The 26,080-nt window shown below is 35.8% G+C and overlaps 1 protein-coding gene across 2 annotated transcripts; it reads right to left on the bottom strand.

The window, feature by feature from the left end:
* Window positions 1–21,783: 21,783 nt before the first annotated feature.
* LOC125681775 (uncharacterized) lies at window positions 21,784–24,985 on the bottom strand. Of its 2 annotated transcripts, XM_048921994.2 has the most exons (8): window positions 24,732–24,985; window positions 24,597–24,638; window positions 24,414–24,500; window positions 24,126–24,200; window positions 23,921–24,001; window positions 23,630–23,805; window positions 23,432–23,527; window positions 23,196–23,300 (listed from the first exon to the last, which is right to left on the bottom strand). In XM_048921994.2, exons 1-7 carry the CDS (start codon window positions 24,735–24,737, stop codon window positions 23,434–23,436), a joined length of 561 nt encoding a protein of 186 aa, XP_048777951.1. In that variant the 5' UTR covers window positions 24,738–24,985; the 3' UTR covers window positions 23,196–23,300; window positions 23,432–23,433. The 2 variants fall into 2 exon arrangements, 1 of the variants encoding a protein (XP_048777951.1); XR_007372317.2 differs by lacking the exons at window positions 23,630–23,805; window positions 23,921–24,001; window positions 24,126–24,200; ... (1 more) ...; window positions 24,597–24,638; window positions 24,732–24,985 and adding exons at window positions 21,784–21,843; window positions 21,933–22,038; window positions 22,185–22,256; window positions 22,779–22,853; window positions 22,957–23,043 and having other exon boundaries at window positions 23,154–23,300; window positions 23,432–23,612.
* Window positions 24,986–26,080: the final 1,095 nt, after the last annotated feature.

Below are 26,080 nucleotides of genomic sequence, written 5' to 3'. Positions count from 1 at the left end.
AGAGATATGGTAATATCCTACCTATAGTTAACTAGTGTTAAAGATAAGGTAATATACAACATGTAGTTAACTAGTGTTAGAGATACGGTAATATCCTACCTATAGTTAACTAGTGTTAAAGATAAGGTAATATACAACATGTAGTTAACTAGTGTTAGAGATAAGGTAATATACAACATATAGTTAACTAGTATTAGAGATAAGGTAATATACTACATGTAGTTAAATAGTATTAGAGATAAGGTAATATACTACATGTAGTTAACTAGTTTTAGAGATAAGGTGATATACTACATGTACATGTAGTTAACTAGTGTTAGAGGTAAGGTAATATACTACATGTAGTTAACTAGTTTTAGAGATAAGGTGATATACTACATGTAGTTAAGTAGTATTAGAGATAAGGTAATATACAACATATAGTTAACTAGTGTTAGAGATAAGGTGATATACTACATGTAGTTAACTAGTATTAGAGATAAGGTAATATACAACATATAGTTAACTAGTGTTAGAGATAAGGTAATATACTACATGTAGTTAACTAGTTTTAGAGATAAGGTGATATACTACATGTAGTTAAGTAGTGTTAGAGATAAGGTAATATACTACATGTAGTTAACTAGTATTAGAGATAAGGTAATATACTACATGTAGTTAACTAGTTTTAGAGATAAGGTGATATACAACATATAGTTAACTAGTATTAGAGATAAAGTAATATACAACATATAGTTAACTAGTGTTAGAGATAAGGTAATATACAACATATAGTTAACTAGTGTTAGAGGTAAGGTAATATACAACATATAGTTAACTAGTATTAGAGATAAGGTAATATACTACATGTAGTTAACTAGTGTTAGAGATGAGGTACTATACAACATGTAGTTAACTAGTGTTAGAGATAAGGTAATATACAACATATAGTTAACTAGTATTAGAGATAAGGTAATATACTACATGTAGTTAAATAGTATTAGAGATAAGGTAATATACTACATGTAGTTAACTAGTTTTAGAGATAAGGTGATATACTACATGTACATGTAGTTAACTAGTGTTAGAGGTAAGGTAATATACTACATGTAGTTAACTAGTTTTAGAGATAAGGTGATATACTACATGTAGTTAAGTAGTATTAGAGATAAGGTAATATACAACATATAGTTAACTAGTGTTAGAGATAAGGTGATATACTACATGTAGTTAACTAGTATTAGAGATAAGGTAATATACAACATATAGTTAACTAGTGTTAGAGATAAGGTAATATACTACATGTAGTTAACTAGTTTTAGAGATAAGGTGATATACTACATGTAGTTAAGTAGTGTTAGAGATAAGGTAATATACTACATGTAGTTAACTAGTATTAGAGATAAGGTAATATACTACATGTAGTTAACTAGTTTTAGAGATAAGGTGATATACAACATATAGTTAACTAGTATTAGAGATAAGGTAATATACAACATATAGTTAACTAGTGTTAGAGATAAGGTAATATACTACATGTAGTTAACTAGTTTTAGAGATAAGGTGATATACTACATGTACATGTAGTTAACTAGTATTAGAGAGGGGGTGATATAATATATTTAGTAATTAATGTTAGAGCTGGAGGTGAAGTTACACTTCATGTTATATAGCTAGTGTTTGTAGTGTTAAGGAGTTGACAAAAGCGCAGTCTTGTGGGATATGACGCGGAAGAGCATTGTTGTCATGTTTAAACATCTGGAGGGCTTGCTAACATAAAAGAATAATACCATGGGTGTAACAACAGGTAGCACGAAAGCCCAGATCTACACATATTTTTTTCAAAATAAAATAAAAATCGTCTATGTCCCTCTCCGCACTTTCTGGTTAGGGCCATTTTGGTGTGTTATTTCCATTCACCGTAACATGAAATTATATGTACTATATGTAGGTAGCATCCTTTGAGTTTCCGTAGTTTGTTGAGCTCTCTTAAAAAGAGTCGTCTGAATCAATATGAAGATAAAACAGCCATCTTATGGCATTTCAGAATGCTTCAATTCGTTTCTATCAGGGTCCTGCCCTGGGCCGGCTGGAGACTAAAAGCGGTCCCCAGACTCCTTGCCGCTTGGTGCCTACACTTCCATTTATCACGCTCTTGAATAGGATGTATAGAAATAATATTATCATCTAGGTTGCTTAAATTACTGTGCAAAAAATCTAAAGCAATATGCTTATCAATGCTTTGTAAAGTAGAATGTGATTAATAGGTCACTACCATGTTCTCTTACCGCTCGTGGTAGCTCAGTGGTAGAGCGTTCGCATCGTAACCAGGAGGTTGTGAGTTCGAGCCCCGCTCGTGTCAAACCTACAAGACGTAAACATAGGTTGTGATTGCTGCTTCGCCATACGCTTGGCATTCACAGGTCTTTCGGATATGACCTTAAAAACGGAGGTCGCGGCAGGCGTTGGCACGTTAAAGAAACCTCACTGCTATGCCGTAAGCGCCAAATTAGCATATTTCTAAAATTGTGGTACTTCACATCCCAGTATGAGTGACAAATCCTCGACGGGACGGAAAACAACCAACCAATCAACAACCATGTGTTCTTAACAATACTGTGGATTTCGAAAGGTATGGGAGGAATTTTGAAAGGATGTTAAAACTGAATAAGAATACAGAGAACTGTACATCATAACATGTTCTAATTTACAGTTGTTTCATATCAATGATTTTTTTTTTTAATTCAGAGGTTTAGGTTTGAAATCAAAGTCCAGTAAACACCATGCACTAAAGTCCTCAATCACCGAATACCCCATTTATACCAATACCTAAAACCCGGCATTGAATTCAAACATATACATTTGTACATATATAGTTCTTTCTTGCTCTCCTCTGAAGTCTGTCGAATTCATAACAGAACATTTTTTTCTGATGCCTGACAAAGTTTACCACAAATGTTTGAATGACCAATGATAGAATTTATACCCTATGAGGGAAATCTCTCTCTCTCTCTCTCTCTCTCTCTCTCTCTCTCTCTCTCTCTCTCTCATACAATTTATCAAAAATATACTTACGATATAAGAAATGTTATGCTACATGCTTAACAAGATGCAAATCAAAAATCGAATCTGCTAAGCAAGGTCTTAGGGTTTGACTACAGTCAGCCTCGTGATCAGATCCAATAACGCCCGTTATCAAGTGATTGACCTAAAATATTTTCCCAGCAATGTAAGAGTCAGGAAATCTATGATGGAAACAAGTTGGGTGTCCTTTAAAAAGGACTTCAATACGGGGACCATAGGCAAGTGTGTCTAACAGAAACTTGATATTCTAGGTTGAAATAAGAATTGTTTCAAAACTGATTTTTTTTAAAAATCTTTAAACATACAATTAGTTCATTAAAAGTTTATAAATCAAAGCTGAAATGATATATATAGGCCTAATAGATATGAAACATCTTTAACATCAGAATTTTGAAATTTGATAAGAACCTTAAAGTTTGAATGCTAAAGAGGTCTAAATAATAAGCTAACTTTTGAATTTCATACATATACATAATCCAGTAATATGAATCTTGCAACAAAATACTTTAATCCAATGGCAGTGGCAGGTTGTAGCCCTCCCCCTGTGGTTGAACTTTTTTATATAACAAAGGTCATGCTTGCCATTTTGTAGTCTTCATCCTCCCTTTCTTGGATGGAAAAGGTACAAACTTGGATCGCAACCCCCTTTCCAACTTTGGTTGATTTTGTTTAAAAAGTAAAAGTCCATTCTTTGTCGTTTTGCAGTCTTTACTCCCTCCCTTTCATTGGGAGAACAAAGGTACTAACGGAGGTAGCAGCACGACCCCCTGAAAATTTTCTGGATCCGCCTCTGAGTGATATATATTCGGCAAAAATACGCAATAATGTAGCCCTCTTATTAGGGGGGGGGGGGGGGGGGGGTTACAACTCCTTAGGATCTCTGTAATCGTGCAAATGCGGGAGTGAATAACATTTTTGCAACATACGATTTATGAGGCTTTATTCTATCGTTTCAGCAATGTCGATATATATATTCCAATTTCTCGAGTCATATTTTTGTGCCATGTTTGATTGTTTCAATGGTTAATGTTTTTTTCATACGCCCATATAAGGTAGTGTTTACATCAATGGACGAGTACGGAGGAGAAAGCTATTTCGTCGGTATTGTAAAAGTTTAAATTTGATATATAAAAAGCGAACAGCAGAGTGTAATTTTTTTTTCTGCCACTATATGATTTTCCTTTCTTTGTCGGAATGGTTCGAGCAACTACATTTTCGCGCTGATTGTCACTGTTTAGGTTACTAAGATCCTATGGAATTGTAGCCCTTTCCCGAAAACATCAGAATAAAAATCGAAGAGGGCTGCCTTAATTGCAGCTAGATCTTCACAAGCTTGGATGTCGTATTTCATTTCAAAAGCTCAGTGCAACTTCACAAATAATGTTCATTTTAGAATATGCACAACATGATTATATCACTTTCTTTGTTGAGCGTTGCTGAGATGAATATGTTATCATGTAAAGTTCTATGTGCAAATGAATAAATTAGACTCGATAATATTAATCGTTTTTCATTATGAACACCTTAAACTGTTTTTCACAAACCTTTTAACTTTCTTGTTTAAGACACATTCATGTATGATATTGCTGATTTCCAATAAACATGTACTTATGCATGAGCAAGCTGACTTTTCTCTCTAACTTTATAAAGGTAGTTTCCGATCGAGGTTAAACAAATTCATTTACTTAATAGTTTACATAACAATATAGTGTCGGTTTGACAGAAGATTCCTATAATGGCATAGCTTTTTTTCTTCTTTTGTATATACCCTCACAAAAGTTTACAATTGAAAATTAGGCTTATAGTTTACTTATAAAAATCTATATAAAAATATAAAGAGGGGAGACAATTATGTTTCCCCTCTTTCAGGTTGGATACAGTGGAGCCTCGTTAATCCGGACACTTTGGTTCCCAGCAAAATCGTCCGGATAAATGAAGCGTCCGGATAACTGAATCACGTATTTTCTATCTTTACATAAGTAAGCAATATGCTTACTTTATTGATGCGTAGTGAATTAAACACATTCTATAATAATGGATTTGACCATTTGCATTAGTAAACATGCATGTCAAAGCACTAAAAATATACGCGCGCAGTGTATTTGCCTATGCTTACATTGTACATGTATATTAGCACTACAAATAAATATTCAAAACTATGTATCGTATACACTAAACAAACAATGAAGCACTACATGTAACTATAAATAAATAAATCATTAGTAACTAACATAATCATCTACACTTCGAACACTTCATCACACTTTTACTTCTTAAAGAGGCCGGTCATTTCCATCTGTCACGGGTTCGGCGGTCTGTTAAAACAATCTTCGTCGTCCAAAGTTGATTTAAAAATTTCGTGTTTACCATGTCAGTTGACAACATTCTTTAACCAAAATCTCATCTGCCAGAGTTAATATTTCTTATTCTATAATTATCCAAGCCAATATCGGGAAAACTAAATCGTAATATTAAGACCTACTACTGCTTTGATCTAGCCACGCGCACCTATTATTTTCATGATGCGATAATAACGGAACAAAACAATGGTGAAACCAACATTACGGGTATATACATTTAATTATCATTTTCCTTAAAATTGTAATTTTCTCACTTCAATCGAAAGTTTAAAAATTCGAAAGCAACAAGCTCTACAACATCATAACAAGAATCAATTGTACACAGGTACATTCTACATGCGTGTCATTCTAAACATTAAAAACTTACTACATATACATGTGCGTGAACATACATGTATATTTCACGCCAATCTACAGTATAAAATCCAGAATCTAGAAGTATAATCTACACTCTTTAAATCTGAATAACCCGATACCAATTTACGAATCAGTACAACTGATATGTGTAGCAGTTCGATAAAACATGTCATTATGGCATGATGTTTAATTTATTAATACTATTAGGTTATTGATCAAGACTATAAACTATAGATTTATTTACAAAATTCAACACTACACGCAATACAGATTTGGCAACACAATGTCTCGATCGTATGGTGTCCGGATAGGGCCATTTGCAAAAGCGTGACTGCGCGTTAGTCACAACACGCCGTCACGCCAACAAGCAACGCGCCTTCGCTCTCTCACGCCAACAAGCAACGCGCCTTCGCGCTCTCACGCCAACAAGCAACGCTCCTTCGCGCAGACAAGCAACACGCCTTCGCGCTCTCACGACAACAATCAACGCGCCTTCGCGCTCTCATGACAACAACCAACGCGCCTTCGCGCTCTCACGCCAACAAGCAACACACCTTCGTGCCGTCACCCCAACAAGCAATACGCCTTCGCGCCGCGTTGCTTGTCTGCGCGAAGGCGCGTTGCTTATTGTCGTGAGATCGCGAAGGCGCGTTGCTTGTTGTCGTGAGAGCGCGAAGGCGCGTTGCTTGTCTGCGCATTGCTTGTTGTCGTGAGAACGCGAAAGCGCGTTGCTTGTCTGCGCGAAGGTGCGTTGCTTGTTGGCGTGAGAGCGCGAAGGCGTGTTGCTTGTTGGCGTGACGGCATGTTGTGACTAACGCGCAGTCACGCTTTTGCAAATGGCCCTATCCGGACACCATACGATCGGCACGTGCTATCTAACTGACATATCATCACACACCACCTAATTACTAGTAAAGGGAGGTGTTGTTTTTGTACTTTCTGTCGTTTATATGTCATAAAATCTTGTGATCGCCTTTAACATGGCTTGAAACTTTGTACAATGCTTAATTGCCATTTGCAGATGTGCATATTGTCTGAACAGGAGGATCCAATAGTTTTTCTACAAGTTATAGTGGATCTAAGAGGGGTGGAGGACGTAAAATAGCGTGTAAACACTTCTCCTATATGGCTTATCTGATAGATTTGAAACCTAAATACGATGCCTTTTATGTGGCTTGAAACTTTGTACAATCCCTTATTGTCATTTGCAGATGTGCATATTGTCGGAACAGGAGAATCCAATTATTTTTCTACAAGTTATAATGGGTCTAAGAGGGGTGGAGGATGCAAAGTAGCATGTGAACACTTCTTTTATATGGCTTATATATGATAGACTTGAAACTTTGTACAATGTTTCATTGCCATTTGCAGATGTGCATATTGTCGGAACAGCATTGTTTGATTGCTCGTTTATTTGTTTTACGATTTTTCACTCATATTGAGACGTCAGCAGCTATATAGGCAAAGAACCAGTTTAGACCTATGCTTAGCACTCAGGGCCGTGACAATGAGGGGGTTTTAACGTGCCAACGCCTTCCGCGACACGGGACCTCCGTTTCAAGGACATATTCGAAAGACCCGTGATTTTCACTTCTAAATGCCAAGCGTTTAGCGATGGAGCAATCACTATCTACTTTAACGTCTTGGGTTCATTTGACGCTGCCATGGCACGAACGAGGCTCAAACCCACGACCTCCCGGTTGCGAAGCGAACGATCTACAACTGAGCTACCGCGACCGGTTGTCGGGATAGGAGGATCCAATTGTTATTACTCCAGTTATAATGGATCTAAAAGGGTGGATGATGTAAAAATAGCTTGTAAACACTTTCCCTATATGGCTAATTTGATTGATTATTTTTAATACTTCATTATCATTTATTGATGTTCACATTGTTTTGAAGGCATCTACTATTTTCCTATAATTTGCAGTGAATCAAAGACGAGTGTTTTATAGTTGTTTTTATTGTTTGGTACCAGGCTTACGGGTACTTCAGCATAAGTCATTATTTTCGTATCATATACAACAATGACATTAGTCATATTGATGTTGAATCTTTTTTCCATTGTTTTCCCATAAGCACAAAGTGCAGTTCATAATGCCTAGGTTCCTACTCGTGCTTTCTTATATTAATTGTAGTGCATTAAAGAGAGGGGTTAGTGTAATTTTTGGAGCACTTTGAATTTAGGAAGATATTTGTTTTTAAGGAGAAATGCTACACCAGAGAAATTTGATATAAATGAAAAGTAGGGGATATGTACAATAATATTTTGAAATTGAAAACTTTCAAATTTACTTTATTTAGTCAAAAAATGTAGTTTCAGTAGAAACCAATCTATAAAAATTTTCAAAACCCCTACTGTATTCGAACCCGCAGTTAGCATGCTAACCTACTGAGCTACTCCGTTAAGGCGTTTACAAGGGTAAGAAGAGGAATGCATTAATAAAATAAGTAAATGACAGTATGACATAAGATCTTATATCTGTAAAGTTATCAAAATAAAGCCCTATAAGATCAGTAGCTATTTTTTTTTTAATTTGGTGTTTGCTACTTAAAACAGTTTTATACATGCTAGAATCTAAGAAGTTAATTTATAAAAATGAGTTTTAGGACGTTTTTTTGAAAATTGCAAGAGATGTTAACTTCTTGATGTCATCTGGAAGGTCATTCCAGAGATGTGCTGATTTTTGGCACATCGACGCGACTTCGATTCTGACCGTAATGTTCGACTTGGCTTGTATTCATTTAAAAAACTTGAGTTGTTTGACGACGTAGATCCGTGAAAGTAACAGTATATAAAGGTTAAAATTGAGGTCGGTAATGGATGGGAAGCCAGTGGAGTTCCGCCAGATTCGGAAATATGTGTTCCCTTTTCGGCGACCCCGTAACTAGACGAGCAGCAGTTTTCTGCACCCGTTGCAGCAGGTCCAATGTTTTCCCCAACTCCAAAATATAGACAGTTTTTATAATCAAGCTTAGATGTTATAAAAGATTTTGCAAGTTTCGTTTGTTTAGTAGCGTCTTATCCACCCGATGTTAAAAATCTGATGGTGACATGATTTGACGACTGATGAGACTTGTTTTTCCATTGTAAGATGTTGATCGAAAAATGCGCCTAAATTTTTCACACACGATGTAAACTTGATAATATGTTTCCCCACTTTGAGATGTAGCGTAGGGGTGCAGTCTAAGTTTTGTTTCGTTGAAAATACACTTGTAGTATTAGTTCAGTCTTGTCTTGATTTCATTTTTAATGTTTTTGATCCGTCTGCCAGTCCCTTTCTTGTCAGCGCAACTCCTCTGAGACCGCTCAGCAGAATTTCGTGAAACTTTGTAGTTACAGTGTAATAAGGACACACTGTGTAGATGTCCATATTTCTAAGAAATTCTGATTCAATAATTTTTCTGGGAGGTATGCCCCTTTTGAACTTAGAAATTCGAGCCCATCTGTCCTGTTCTTGTGGTAATGCATAGCATTATTATTCATTATGTGTGGCATTGTCAAGCAATGTTGGAGCGTGGGGTATGTGAGCTTGCTCACTTTTGCTTTCTTTCATTTTACTTCTACAATAGAGCAAAATCAGGGCCGTAAGTAGGGTTCTAAATCAGGGGAGGCAGGGGATTGGGGGCCGCCGATTGACTTTACGACTGAAAATGACACTTTTTAAATCCCAATTTATCATGTTTGTGTTTCATTTGTACTATGTAAAGAATCGTAATATGGTGTCAAAGACAAAGGTGCTTGTCTTCATTTTAAACATATATCCTATAATATAACATTTATATAATTTTATTTTCTTTTTTGCCAAAAAATCAGACGAGGCAGTTGCCTCGTCTGCCTCATCGGCAGTTACGGCCCTGAAAATCATTGAATAAAACAAAACTTTGATAGCCTAAGGTATAACATTTCTGGGGGGTTTTCTTCAGAAACTTGCCTTTTTGAATTATTGTAGTAAACTATTGTATTGGAATAGTAAAAATTTGATACTTTGATGTAATAACAATATTTATTGATACTCTCATTCACGATATACGTAGAAAACTATTGTATTGGTTACGATGGACGCTTTATTGATTATCGTCGGTTACATAAACAAAATAAAAATATCAACTCAAATGAAACGTAAAATAGTATTTAATGAATAAGTATTATCAAATATCTTCAAAATCTATATCTCACCATTACCACATACACTGTGCATGTATATCTTTAAAAACTATAAATCTCAACATTCTGTTTTGCAGTGTTCGTAATACAGAAGTCAATGACCAAACAGGAAGAGGACGGACATCTTGCTTCTTTTTCCCTTCTTTATTTTCTTCTTTCCCATTTTTGTCTTCTGAAATATGAAATGCGAAGATAATGAAGAGTGATCAATTTCATAACTCCTATATGGAATACAAAATAAAGAGTTGGACAAACACAGACCCCTGGACATACCAGAGGTGGGATCAGGTGCCTAGAAAGGAGTAACCATCTCCTATTTCATCAATTCAAAACTTTAAAATGCAATTGTTATGTCTTTAATATAGTAGGTACTTAAGAATTTCTCATTAATGGTACATTAACAATATGAAATGAAACAAATACTCACATTGTTGGCAAGGAATATGTGGAACCTAGACCAGATCTTCATAACCCTGAGAGTATTTGACTGTAAACAAGAAAAAATGTTTTAAATATATTGTGAAATTTTATATTTGTAATATTATAAAACAGCAAAAATGTGGAGGATGTCATAAAGGGGATTAAATAACGATGTAACTTTAATGTGTTTTGAGAATTACCGGCGTATCGTCAAGCGCTGCATTGTCCAGTGGCTCAATCTCATTCGTCGGATTGTCTCTTTCTTCATTATTCTTTGCCTCTACTTCAACCTTCTGCAACTCCATTTTCTGGAAGGAAGTCATAATACAGAGAGTAAATGTAATGCGTGTAGCATAAAACCAAACGCATCTTCCATGTACATGTGTTACAGTAAAGGTTTAAAATGCAGTGTATTGTTTAAACGTGATTGTTTACCTGCAATAAAAACCCGTCTAGAATCATAGGGCTTGCCATCATATTGATATAAGGATTAATGTCTTCAATTTCCTGTGAATATACACCAAATAGATATGAAATAAAATGTAATTACATGATTTTGTTTATAACTTGTTCAACGTCTCTCTCGAGAATTTTTCAATCATATGGAGACGTCACCAAAACAGGTGAAGGGCTTTAAATGTAGGCTTTTGCTCGGCGCTTACGGCCATTGAGGAGTGAGAGTTCTTTAGCGTGCCACACCTACTGTGACACAGGACATCCGAGGACCCGTTACATTCACATTCGATGCCGAGCGTTTGGCGATGGAACTGTCATTACCTGTTTTAACGACTTATGTCTGTCGCGGCCGGGATTCGAACCCCGACTTTCCGCATGCGGGGCGAACGCTCTAACCTCTAGACCACCACAGCGGTCGTTATCATAGGACCACTCAAGAGAGATATGAGTGTAATTTGAATGGTTCTAATTATATGATCACTCAAAAGAGAGCTCTCCTTGAGTCACTCTACTTATCGGATGTAATAATGTATCAACATTCTACTTACAGAGTGTAATCATGTAAACACATTACTTACAGAGTGTAATCGTCAGTCAACATTCTACTTACAGAGTGTAATCATAAGTCAACACTCTATTTACAGAGTGTAATCGTGTGTCAACATTCTACTTACAGAGTGTAATCGTGTGTCAACATTCTACTTACAGAGTGTAATCGTATGTCAACATTGTACTTACAGAGTGTAATCGTGTGTCAACACTCTACTTATAGAGTGGAGTCGTGACAACACAAACCAATCGAGGACTCAGAGTAACTTACCTCCTTGATAGACTGTGCGGTTCAGCATCCTCTCTTGAAGCAGTTTCTATGTGTTCTTCCTTTAATTAAAAAAGAAATGTCATAATCTCATTTCGTTTTCCTTTCTGTGTGTAATGTTCTAATTAAATCACTTTGATATACTGAAGATTGGAGGACACTTACCACTAAGGCATCGAATGTAGCTTCAAATTTCATCCGGCTCCACTCTCTGTTGAAACAGTAGTGGGTTGCATCGTCGGGAGCAAAGGGCTGAAGTTTGATATGAAAATTAATCTCTGTTGGACTAAAACTGAATTCAAAAATATCTTTGTCAAACTTTGTTTTCAAGGAAACTGTATAATTAATTTCGAATAATATACCTCTAGGAACGGAAGTTTTCTTTCTAGCCATTCGATGAGTTGCCTTCCGCTTTCAAACTCAGGCTTTACTCCTTCTTCCCAAATATTTTCCTTATCTGCAGCATCATTTACATATTCAGTATGCTCATCTATATCTTTATCCATTTCCTACAATAAAACCTCACATACTTGAATTACAAACAATATAAATACAGGAAAAAATATTTACTACATGCAACACCTTATCTAAATATGAGGATTTTACCAGACACATTAATATAAAAATAGGAAAATAACTTACAATTAAAGGTTCCATTTCGGGAAGAAATTGATACAGTTCATCCCTGCTCCAGTATCGAAAGAAATAGTGATGAACTGTGTACTGGGATTCAAATGGCTGAAATAATCCAGAGATTTACGATACAACAAAATCAAAGTTGTAGAATAGGTTTAGAAAATATTCATTATTCCTAATAATTATTATTTACTACTAATTTTTAAAATTTATTCTTACAGATGATAATGTTAAAACAATAGGCCTTTTGCTATACCTGCAGATACGGAAGCTGACAATCCAGCCACTGTAGATACTCTGTACCGTCCCTGAACTCTGACTCCAACTCCGTTGTTTCTAGTTTTTCTTCAATGTTGTCTGTTTCCGCGTCATTCTCCTGTTTAGTTAATACTTCTGATTAGACATTGAACAAGGAATACTACAATTTATGAAATACTATCTATGAATATTAATGCCTTTTTGCCGAGTCCTCTCAGTAAATTCAATAGTCGTTATACCTCAATGGGCTCTAGTTCTGCTGGATCCTCTCTAAGTCTTCGTAGTTCTTGAAGAACGGTTTTCTTGTCTGGATTATAGATCTAGAAAAATAAGAATACATGTGACTGAAATCGCAAAAAGGTCTTATTCTTCTGTTACATATTCTTTACAACTGACAAACATTTTAAAACCATTACGTAAATAAGCATTAGTACGTCACTCTGTACCTTAGACAAACGTTCTATCTGGGCATCGGTGTACTTCATAGACTTATTGTTATATGTTCTGTCCTCTTCGTTTCTCTATAAAATCAAATTATTCTTGTCATCGTCTACTTTTGAAAGTACATACATACATAAATTTAATGTCAAATTTCTTTGTAGAAATTGTCTCAGCACTCCTCTAGATCCTTTCTAAGTCCTTCGTTTTCACTTCTTGCTATTGCATAAATCTTGATAAATTAACGAAATGAATGATATATTTTCAGCAACATCAAAATGGTTCATCAAAATGAATATATACATGTCCCGTATTACATATACAATGTAGATCTACAGACTGTGGACAAAAGTATCGGAACGGTTTACGTGACGTTACACAAGAATGAAACCGTTCGTGTTATTTACGGCAGGCATTTTCAGTGTAGATACGATTTGACACTACACCTTAGGTATTTTCATAATGATGATGACTTCCTGTTTACACTAACTACGTTATTTTTGTCGTCTGCAATCATAAAGTAAGTAAAGACCTCTCCAAACAACATGGCCTCGAAACATAAATATGCATCGGATGGTGTCAAACAGTCAGTTGCTACATTAGTTCAGAATGGAAATTCTTTTCAGAAAGTTGCAGATATGTTAGATATGGCTAAAACATCTGTGCATCGAATTTACAGAAATTTCTGTGAACGAGGAACTGTAAAAACAGCCCCTAAAACAGGTCGCAAGAAAAGTCTCAGCGATCGTGACGGAAGGAAAATATTACGACAAGTGAAGGCTAACAGGAAAACTCCATTGGCCGATGTGACGAATAATTTTAACAATAATGAAAACAGAAATGTATCCAAAAAGACAGTGTGGCGTTTTCTTAAAAATCAGAGGTATAGTCGATGTGTCTGCAAGAAAAAAATCAGGATTTCCCCTGTAAACAGACAGAGAAGAGTGGCATGGTGTCGAGCCAAATCAACATGGACAAACGATGACTGGAAAAAAATTATTTTTTCAGACGAGAGTCAAATTGTTATTGGTAGTGATAACAAAGTGTATATCTGGAGAAAAAGTGACGAGGCCTTTAGACCAGAATGTATTTCACCTGTAAAAACCAAGAAACTTGCCGTGATGGTTTGGGGTTGCATAACCTATCATGGCGTCGGCACATTAACACGTGTGGAGGGGAACATCAATTCAGATAAATATATTCAAATCATAGACAACAATCTATGGCCAGTAATAGCAAGACACTTTCCTGACAATAATTATATATTTCAAGATGATAATGCACCAGTTCATCGTTCTAGGGCTACTAAAACATTCATGGAATATAACCATATCAACACGATGGAGTGCCGGCACAGAGCCCAGATATAAACATTATAGAAAATTTATTGTTAAAGATTAAAAAAAAGATAGAGCAATCAATGGATGAGATTACCTCTGTGGAACAATTATATGATAAAATTTATTCAATTTGGACCCGTTTCGATTGTGAAACTATTAAACATTTGTACCAATCCCTCCCCAAGAGAATCACTGCAGTACGGAGAGCCAAAGGCTATATCACGAAATATTAAAGTAAGTTTTGATGAATAAGGTATTTTTTGGACAGGGAGATACAAAATTGTCTTCTCTTTAAAATAGTGGCAATTTATTTTTAGTATTCTTTATGAAATATGGTTATTTTTAGCATCGAATCAAACGCGAGTATTTTTGCAAACTGGACAACGTCATAAATCGTTCCGATACTTTTGTCCACAGTCTGTACCTGTGTCTCAACAAATTCGCTTCCATACTTGTATTTGGTTTCCTAATAGAAACACATAGCCACATGTTCATAGATATTTATAAATCACATTGAAGTGTACGATGTCAACAAAATGTTCATATCGACAGCTTACCATCATGATTTCTCTTGAAAACGGACCAATTTCAATAATTTGCCTCTCTGTTTACTTGTTGTGAAGCTGTGGTTGCTTCCCTCGATGCAAGTATGACGTTGCAATGTCGTCGACACATACTAACTGTGATGTATTCAATTGTGACGTCATGTATATGATCTACGTCACGATTTATGCTTACTGACGAGTTTTACAGTAATATTGTGCCCGTTTATTGATATAATCTCTTCAGTAGCCGAGGTGCATTTAATGATACCTAGGGCGACTAAGGAAAGACAATAATTTATTTATTCAAAGTGATTCTATTTGATTGATTGACTAATTTTATATTGTTTAACGTTCCCTCATATGGAGACGACACCACTGCCGGTGAAGGGCTGCAAAATTTATGCCTCTGCTCGGTGCTTAAGGCCTTTGAGCAGGGAGGCTTTATCGTGCCACATCTTCTGTGACACGGTACCTCGATTTTTGTGGTCTTATTCGAAGAGCCGCCTCGTTTATATATAGTCGCTCCTTACGACAAGCAAGGGATTACTGAGGACATCTTCTAACCCGAATCTGTTTGAAGGTATTATTATACCCCCCGCAACAAGTTGGGGGGGGGGGGGTATACTGGAATCGGGTTGTCCGTCTGTCTGTCCGTCCGTCCGTCCGTCTGTAGACGCAATGGTTTCCGGGCTCTAAATCATTATCCTTTCCACCTACTGTCACCATATCATATATATGGACTACCCATGGGATGAAGATGTTCCCTATCGATTTTGGGGTCAAAAGGTCAAAGGTCAAGCGCACTGGACATCGAAGTAGCAATATGGTTTCCGGGCTGTAAAGCGTTATCCTTTCCACCTACCGTCACCATATCATACATATGGACTACCCATGGGATGAAGATGTTCCCTATCGATTTTGGGGTCAAAAGGTCAAAGGTCAAGCGCACTGGACATCGAAGTAGCAATATGGTTTCCGGGCTCTAAAGCGTTATCCTTTCCACCCACAGTCACCATATCATACATATGGACTACCCATGGGATGAAGATGTTCCCTATCGATTTTGGGCTCCAAAGGTCAAGCGCACTGGACATCGAAGTAGCAATATGGTTTCCGGGCTCTAAAGCGTTATCTTTTCCACCTACAGTCACCATATCATACATATGGACTACCCATGGGATGAAGATGCTCCCTATCAATTTTGGGGTCAAAAGGTCACACGTCATCAAAGTAGCAATGTGGTTTCCATTTAAATTCTTTAACGGCTTTTTTCATCGCATGGAGATGCTGTGTTCCTAGATACCTTTTGGATCATAATACTGAAGTTTTACCTATTACCAACACCCTTTGGGAGATTGGGGTAAGCGGGGGGTATTCTTAGTGAGCATTGCTCACAGTAGCTCTTGTTAAAACTGAAGGAAATAAATTTTAGGACTATCAGACATGTTTTGTTTAAAAGAAAACACAGAAAGAATAATATAATGCCTATGGAACTTTCAAGAAACAAAACAAAATCATTCTAAATATATGCACAATAATGACAAGTTATTCAAAGTGACAGAAAATTGTAAAATGACTATGTAGGAGACATATTTCAAGCCTTGTAAAATCCAGGAGCTTAAGGGGCTTCGCCCTCTGGGCCCCGTGCTTCAGGACCTCGCCTTGGACCAACTGGGGGTCTCAAGGCGGCCCTCAAACCCCCTGCCTCATAAACTTACGCCCCCTACTGCAGTTCCTAGATCTGCCCCTGATATTGTAGGTTGGTATACAAACGTGAAAGATTTATTGACTAAAGGTATGGGACCATTTTAAGTCCCCTCCCCCTATTACTGCAGTGAATACGAGAAGTAGGGAAAAAAGTTTTATAACAGCGTTTAAGAGTGCCTTGGTGCATTTCAATCTGAATTTAAAAACTCACTTTTCCAACATGTATCTCCTTTTCCCTAGCTTCTACAATCTTTCAACCCTTTGGGATCCGGGTTAGAATAGGTCCTCAGTACCCCTCGCTTGTCATAAGAGGCGACTAAATGGGACGGTCCTTCAGATGAGACCGCAAACTTCGAGGCCCCGTGTCACAGCAGGTATGACACGATAAAGATCTTTCCATGCTCAGAGGCCGTAATCACCGAAGATAGACCTGGATTTTGCAGTCCTTCACCGGCAATGGTGACGCCATGTGGGTGAAAATTTCTCGAGAGGGACGTTAAACATCAATCTACAGCCTTTCTCGCACTGAAGAGGGGGTCATACAATCTTTACTCCTCTCCCTGCATTTTGGTTTAGGACTATCAGACATGATTTGTTTAAAAGAAAACACAGAAAGAATATTATAATGCCTATGGAACTTTCAAGAAACAAAACAAAATCATTCTAAATATATGCACAATAATGACAAGTTATTCAAAGTGACAGAAAATTGTAAAATGACTATGTAGGAGACATGTACATTGAATGTACATGTGTAGTGTTTAAGAAAATACTGAGAGTGAAAATTTTCAAATGGAACTGCTTCAACACTATAAGTTCAATAACTCGTGTATTATATTTATTTTCCCGTGAACATTATTTGCACTGATGCATGCAATACTACATGTAACAGTGGGGGGTATCAACTTTTATTTTCCGTTATTTTCACCTGCAAAGTTAGTTATTTTGACATGGGAAGTACGATATATTAAATGATTCCTCGTTTTTGAATGGTAAGAATGCAAACTTGAATTGATGAATTATCCCCCCCCCCCCTCCCCCCCCCCCCCCCCCCACTCAATCTGATTTTGTCCTGTTTTGCTTTGAATTTCAGGAATTTTAGATTTTGGTCAGTTGTGAAGTAAGACTCCTTGTCGTTTGCCTATCTAGTTGTCATGGTTGTAGGTGAAGGACCACAAATTTAGACGTATGCTTAGCGCTCAGGGTCATAGTAGTCAGTTGTTTTTTTGGGTTTTTTTTTTTAAAATGCCAACGCCTGCCACGACACTGGACCTCCATTTTCAAGGTCATATTCGAATTTTTAAGGTCATATACGAAACTAATGAATGTCGAGCGTTTGGCGAAGGATCAATCACTACGTATGTTTACAGCAAGGGAGGATCCAGGAATTCTGATTAGGGGGCGTTGAATTTTTTCCAGAGGCAGGGGTCTGGGGCCCTGAATTTTAGTGATTCTAAGAGTAAATTTAACCATATGATTAGCCTTCATAGGTGAACTTGCATCCCCTCTTACAAACCGAAACACACCTTTACCAACACTATTCAAATGAGGCAAAATTTATCATCATTAAATTTCTTTCTAGTCAAGCTTATTTGCTCGTCATCGAGCTGTGATTTGAGTCCATCTATTTGTATTTATCAGATTTTAATCCCCCTACACACACACCTTTTCATCACATGTTACGCCTCTTGTCTCAACAGATGTTTCTCGTTTTTTAAATGAGTAGATTAAAAAAAAAATTATAATAGCCAATAAAACATTAATGCATGATTTTGTGGAGGAAGGGAGGGTCTGCAAAAAAATTAACCAAGGTATATACATGTACATGTATAAACATTTCTCAAGAAACGCATACTAGTATTCCTATTGAAAAAAATATAATCAACTCGGAATCTCTACACAGTTATTCATTTATGTGTGTACAATATTAGAGCAAGATATAATGCTTATTTCTCCCACTTACCGGTAAGTAAAATATTGTAAGAGATAAAATATTCCCCAAGACAACTTTGAACAGCAGTCATGAAAGTGCTTACTGATTTCACATAAAATATGATAGATATACACATGAAATAAATTACATATTAATTTATTGTTATTTGTTTTTGACATATTCTTGAATTGACTGTTTTAACTTATCGGTATTTCATTATAGATTTTCAGCATGGAAAACAAGAGGATCATGGGCCACATCGCTCACCTGAGTCACGTTGGCTCATATTTAAAGATTCTTCCTATATATTCGCATATAAAACTTTGATCTCCTATTGTGGCCCCAACCTACTCCCGGGGGCCATGGTTTTTACAAATTTGAATCGGCACTATGTCAGGAAGCTTTCATGTAAATGTAAACTTTTCTGGCCAGTGATTTTTCAGAAGAAGATTTTTAATGATTTTCCCTATATATTTGTATGTACAATTTTGATCCCCTACTGTGGCCCCATCTTACCCCCGGGGACGATGATTTTTACAAACTTCAGTCTGCACTACTACGTCAGGAAGCTTTTGTGCAAATGTAAACTTCTTTAGCCCACTGGTTCTTAAGGAGAAAATTTTTAAAGATTTTTTTCCCATTTATTAGTTATGTAAAACTTTCATCCCCTATTGTGGCTCCATCCTAACCTAGGGGTCATGAGTTTAACAAACTTGAATCTGCACTATGTCAGGAAGCTTTCATGTAAATATCAGCTTTACTGGCTCAGTGGTTGTTGAGAAGAAGATTTTAAAAGATTTTCCCTATATATTTGTATGTAAAACTTTGATCCCCTACTACCACCTCATCTTACCCCCAGGGGCCATGATTTTAACACACTTGAATCTGCACGTACTGTCAGGAAGCTTTCATGTAAATTTTAGCTCTTCTGGCTCAAGGGGTTCTTGAGAAGAAGATTTTAAAAGATTTTCCCTATATATTTGTATGTAAAACTTTGATCCCCTACTACCACCTCATCTTACCCCCAGGGTTCATGAGTTTAACAAACTTGAATCTGCACTATGTCAGGAAGCTTTCATATAAATATCAGCTCTTCTGGTCCAGCGGTTCTTAAGAAGGAGATTTTAAAAGATTTTTCCCTATATATTTGTATGTAAAACTTTGATCCCCTATTGTGGCCCCATCCAAGCCCCGGGGACCATGATTTGAACAAACGTAAATCTGCACTATGTCAGGAAGCTTTCATGTAAATTTCAGCTCTTCTGGCTCAAGGGGTTCTTGAGAAGAAGATTTTTAAATGACCCCACTCTATTTTTGTGAATATCTTCCCTTTGAAGAGGCCATGGCCCTTTATTTGAACAAACTTGAAAGCCCTTCACCCAAGGATGCTTTTGGCCAAGTTTGGTTATAATTGGCCTAATGGTTCTGGAGAAGAAGTCGAAAATATAAAAAGTTTACAGACAGACAGACGACGGACAACAGGCGATCAGAAAAGCTCACTTGAGCTTTCAGCTCAGGTGAGCTAAAATGACGTCACAATCACATTTGTTCACAAACCCGAAAGTGACGGAGTTGGGGACTTAAAATGTATTTTGACATTCACCTTTAAGAATCAATCATAGATATGATTTGATTTTCCCTCTTTTTATAGTACGCACTGATTTGTAACCTATAAACTTTGAAAATTTTAGGGAGGGCGTGCGCCCCGCACGCCCCTCTAAATCTACCAGTGCACAGGGCTCAAACTCACGACCTCTCAGTTACGAAGCCAACGCTTACCACTGAGCTACTGCGACCGATTGAATTGACGTTAATTCTCAGACTCAAAAACATCAAATAACGATCTGTTGGATTTCATAGATTTAGAAGACTCGCGTTCACAAATAATGGTGCAGAAACAATAGAATCAATAAGGTGTTCCGTTAAATTATGAATGACACCCCCAAAAGTCTTATAATGCAAAAGGAAATGTATTGGGGAAAATTCACATTTCTTCGGAAATTCCATATGTATAATATAATAGAACTACACAACCAGTAATGGACGATAATAATGTATATAAACTTTGAATAACAATAATAGCAAAATGTTCACTTGCTACTTTCATATTCACTCGCTACTTTGAATTAGTGTAGTAAAACTTTTGATATTTTTAAGTACTATTATATCAACAATTTGATACTTTGATGTAATATCAATAGATACTCTCATTTCGATAGTAAACTCAAGGATGGATCCAAAGGGTGTGTGTGTTCCAGACCCCCCCCCCCTTTTTTTTTTGCTGACCAAACAGTTTAAGTTATTAAATTTCAACGAGACGTTAAGTCAAAATGATATGAAAGGTGGGTACTTATAATTATGTAATTACATCATTCAAATTTATCAACACCAGTATATCATTTAATTCTAGGATAAATAAGACGACACACTGATATTTATTTACGATGTTTTCGTCAGACACACTTAAGAATTCTTAAAAAGTATATGTAACAGAAAGGATTTGTTTAAGAAGTAGACAATTTGAAATTGAAAAGTAAGTGCTAGGAAATTCTCAGAATGAAGGATTTTGAACCATTTTATCCCAGACCTTTTGGGGGCCTACGCGGCCTCTAGCCTAATGGGGGTAACCTTTCAATAACCTTTTTTAAAAATTATTTTATTGCAAAATCAGGGCCGAGTATGCAATTAGATAAACTTAAACGTCGCCCCAAAGTAAATAACCCAAGCATTTTCACGTATAAAATATCTGGAGATCTCCCCTAGGATGTAAATTGGGGTAGGGGAGGAGATTGTGAAAAGTACCTAAAAGAACAAGTGCTAGACCCCCTTCTCACACATCCCTGGATACACCTATGAAACTAGTGCATTTTTGTTTACGATGAGGCTATTGTTGATTATCGTCGGTTAGATACATGTGTATAACAAAAACAAATCAACTCAAATGAATCGTAAAATAGTATTTAATAAATAAGTGTTATCAAATATCTTCAAAAACTTTATCTCAATATTACCACATACACTGTACATGTATATCTTTAAAAACTATAAATCTCAACATTCTGTTTTGCAGTGTTCGTAATACAGAAGTCAATGACCAAACAAACGGAAGAGGACGGACATCTTGCTTCTTTTTCCCTTCTTTATTTTCTGCTTTCCCATTTTTTGTCTTCTGAAATATTTCATCAATTCAAAACTTTAAAATGCAAAAGATGTCTTTAATAGAGCAGGTATTTAAGGCTTTCTCAATAATGGTACATAATAATATAAAATGAAACAAACACTCACATTGTTGGCAAGGAATATGTGGAACCTGGACCAGATCTTCGTAATCCTGAGAGTATTTGACTGTAAAGAAGTAAAAATGTAATAAATATATTGTGAAATTTTATAATTGTAAAAATAAAGTTGAAACTTTAAGGTGTTTTGAGAATTACCGGCGTATCGCCAAGCGCTGCAGTGTCCAGTGGCTCAATCTCATTCGTCGGATTTTCTCTTTCTTCATTACTCTTTGTCTCTACTTCATCCTTCTGCAACACCATTCTTTGGAGGAAGTCATGATACAGAGTGTAAATGTAATGTGTGTAGCATAAAATCAAAATTATTCTCTACTTACAACGCATCTTGCATGCACATGTGTTACAGTAAAAGTTTTAAATGCATTGTATTGTTTAAACGTAATTGTTTACCTGCAATAAAAATTCGTCTAGAATCATAGGGCTCGCCATCATATTGATATAAGGATTAATGTCTTCAATTTCCTGTGAATATACACAAAATAGATATGAAATAAAACGTAGTTACATGACCACTCAAAAGAGAGCTCTCTCTCTATCTCTGAGTTACTCTACTTACAGGATGTAATAGTGTATCAACATTCTACTCAAAGAGCGTAATCGTGTCAACACTCTTCTTACAGAGTGTAATCATGTAAACATTCTACTTACAGAGTATAATCGTGTCAACACTCTACTTACAGAGTGTAATCGTGTGTCAACACTCTACTTACAGAGTTTAATTATGTGTCAACACTCTACTTACAGAGTGTAATCGTGTGTCAACACTCTACTTACAGAGTTTAATTATGTGTCAACACTCTACTTACAGAGTGTAATCGTGTGTCAACACTCTACTTACAGAGTGTAATCGTGTGTCAACACTCTACTTACAGGGTTTAATTATGTGTCAACACTCTACTTACAGAGTGTAATCGTGTGTCAACACTCTACTTACAGATTGTAGTCGTGGTAACACAATCCAATCAAGGACTCAGAGTAACTTACCTCCTTGATATTGTCTTCATCAACATGACTGTGCGGTGCAGCATCCTCTCTTAAAGCAGTTTCTACATGTTCCTCCTTTAATTAAAAAAGAAATGTCATAATCTCATTTCGTTTTCCTTTCTGTGTGCAATGTCCTAATTAAATCGCTTCGATATACTGAAGATTGGAGGACATTTACCACTAAGGCACCGAATGTAGCTTCAAATTTCATCCGACTCCACTCTCTGTTGAAGCAGTAGTGGATTGCATCGTCGGGAGCAAAGGGCTGAAGTTTGATATGAAAATTAATCTCTGTTGGACTAAAACTGAATTCACAAATATCTTTGTCAAACTTTGTTCTGAAAGAAACTGGATATTTAATTTCGAATAATATACCTCTAGATACGGAAGTTTTCTTTCTAGCCATTCAATGAGTTGCCTTCCGCTTTCAAACTCAGGCTTTAATCCTTCTTTCCAGATATCTTCCATATCTGCAACGTCTTTTGCATATTCAGTATGCTCATCTATATCTTCATCCATTTCCTGGAAGGAAATACCACATTCTTGAATTACGAACAATAGAAATGCAGGAATAATATTTACTACATGCTATACCTTAACTAGATACGAGGATTTTACCACACAATTTTTATAAAAATAGGAAAATAACTTACAATTAGGGGTTCCATTTCCGGAAGAAATTGATAATATTCATCCCTGCTCCAGTATCGAAAGAAATTGTTATGAACTGCATACTGGGATTCAAATGGCTGAAATAATCCAGATACAATGTATTTACGATACTCACAACAAAATCAAAGCTTTAGAATAGGTTTAGAAAATATTCACCATTCCTAATAATGATTATTTACTTTTTTAAATCTATTATTACAGATGATAATGTTAAAACAATAAGCCTTTCGCTACACCAGCAGATACGGAAGCTGACGATCCAGCCACTGTAGATACTCTGTACTGTCCCTGAACTCTGACTCAAACTCCGTTGTTTCCAGCTTTTCTTCAGTGTTGTCTGTTTCCGCGTCATTCTCTTGGTTAAAAAAATACTTCAAATGAGGCATTTTACAAGAAATGCTACAATTTTTCAAAAACTATCTATAAATATGAATGCCTTTTTGCGGAGTTCTGTCAGGTAGTCGCTATACCTCAATGGGGTATAGTTCCACTGGATCCTCTCTCAGTCTTCGTAGTTCTTGTAGGACGGTTTTCTTGTCTGGATTATAGATCTAGAAAAATAGGAATACATGTGACTGAAATCGTAAAAAGGTCTTATTCTTCTGTTACTTATTCTTCAGAACTGACAAGCAATTTAAAACCATCATGTAAAAAAGCATTTGTGCGCCACACTACCTTAGACAAACGTTTTATCTGGGCATCGATGTACTTCATAGAGTTATTGTATTGTGGATTACCCTCTTCATACCTCTATAAAATCAATGCTTGTTATTGTCTACTTCTTCACGTACATAGATATAAAAATTGAATGTGGAATTCCTTTGTAGAAATTTTGGATTTGTTGAGATGAAAGGTGAAGATAACGAACAGTGATCAATCTCATAACTCCTTTAAGCAAATGAATACAAAATAGAGTTGGGGAAAAACTGACCCCTAGGTATACCAGATGTATAATTTGCTTACTTGATAGTCCTCATCCTCATCTCTCAACTCCTTAGCATCTAGTTCCTTTGTAAGTCCTTCGTTTTCACGATTTGCTATTGCATAAGCCTTGATGAATTAATGAAATAAATGATATATTTTCCATCAATATCAAAGTGATGCATGAAAATCTAAATATACATGTTCCGCATTACATATATATACCTGTGTCTCCGCAAATTCGCTTCCATACTTGTATTTGGTTTTCTAAAAGAAAGAAATAGCCACATGTTCATAGATATTTATAAATTACATTGAAGTGTACGATGTCAATAAAATGTTCATATATTGACTGCTTACCATCATGATTTCTCTTGAAAACGGACCAATTTCAATATTTAGCGCCTCTGTTTATTTGTTGTTAAGGGGATATGATGCTGAGATGAAAGTAAGTAGACTTTTCTGAAAATCATTTTATCATAGAAAGGAGGTCTCTACTGTTTGAAAAATGACAATTTTTATATATGTAAATTGAGTTCGTTTCCATGGAAACAACCCCTGAACCTAACAATGTTGAAAAAACACAAAAGGCCAAAATTTAGCAGTTGTAGAACCAAAAATATGTACAACAAACAAACTGGTTGTAATATAGCTATATTCAATGGCCATCATACAAACAGTCTATGCGCAGACACTATGATGTGAAAATATTTTCCACGTAACGCATAAACAAATTGCCCAAAATTCAGTCCGAATTTCCTCAGCGCCTCTAAAAAATATCTTTTTGAGGATAGAGTTTTCTAGGAAAATGGTCAAAAACATTTACTGAATGTAATTAGATTTTAAATATTTTACTATGATTTAAAGATGGCATCCATAGCTACGGGACTAACCAAAAATATTGGCATGTCAATGAATTGGATAAAAAGATATGATGAACTGAAGGTCATCTGAGGTCATTGAAAATTGCTACAAATAAACTGATTTTTTTTTCTTTCTCTAAAACACATTTTTTTTAAAACATCAAACACAACGTTTAAATCTTATGTTCTTAAAAGTGGTTAATTTGTGAAAATATTTTAGTTGGTATTAAAACGAATTTTCTTTGGAAAGAAAACAGTCTGAATTTCCTCTGTTGGTTTTTTTTTTTTTTTTTTTTTTTGTTGCATTTTGAACGTAAATTGTTCAGATAAACGCAAAAAAATCATATCCTGTATGAATGTATATAGAATTTTTTAAATTTCATATAAAGAATGCATAAAGGTACCAAACCAAACAAAAAAAAACCCACTTAAAATCATATCACCGACCAACCTAAATGTTCTAATCTCATTAAAACTTTAATACTTTAGTGAATCTTTAACCACAATAATCGAATTGTTTTGAACACAGCCTTATTTTGCTTTGAAAAAATAATTCAAACAAGTAGCAATCTGACATCCGATATTGATACCGTAATTGCGCCTTAGTATTTAATAATCTACGATAGTCTTGTGCCATTAGTTGTAATTGAATCAGTGCATGTAATTCATTATAGTAAAAGTGTAAACTGTGAAAAATACAATAGAATTGACATGAATCAAAGGATGATGGACACATACTAATTAGATCATTAATGATTCAAATAGATACTCGCGTAAAGAAATTACGTATCGCAGATCTACATTATGTACCCCTCTAAACTGCAAATATTGTTTTAGGTGTATGTG

The sequence above is a fragment of the Ostrea edulis genome, chromosome 2 (assembly GCF_947568905.1).
Source record: "Ostrea edulis chromosome 2, xbOstEdul1.1, whole genome shotgun sequence".
NCBI lineage: Eukaryota > Metazoa > Mollusca > Bivalvia > Ostreida > Ostreidae > Ostrea > Ostrea edulis.
The sequence above is the reverse complement of the archived record's forward strand: the minus strand, read 5'-3'. Positions and strand labels throughout refer to the sequence as shown.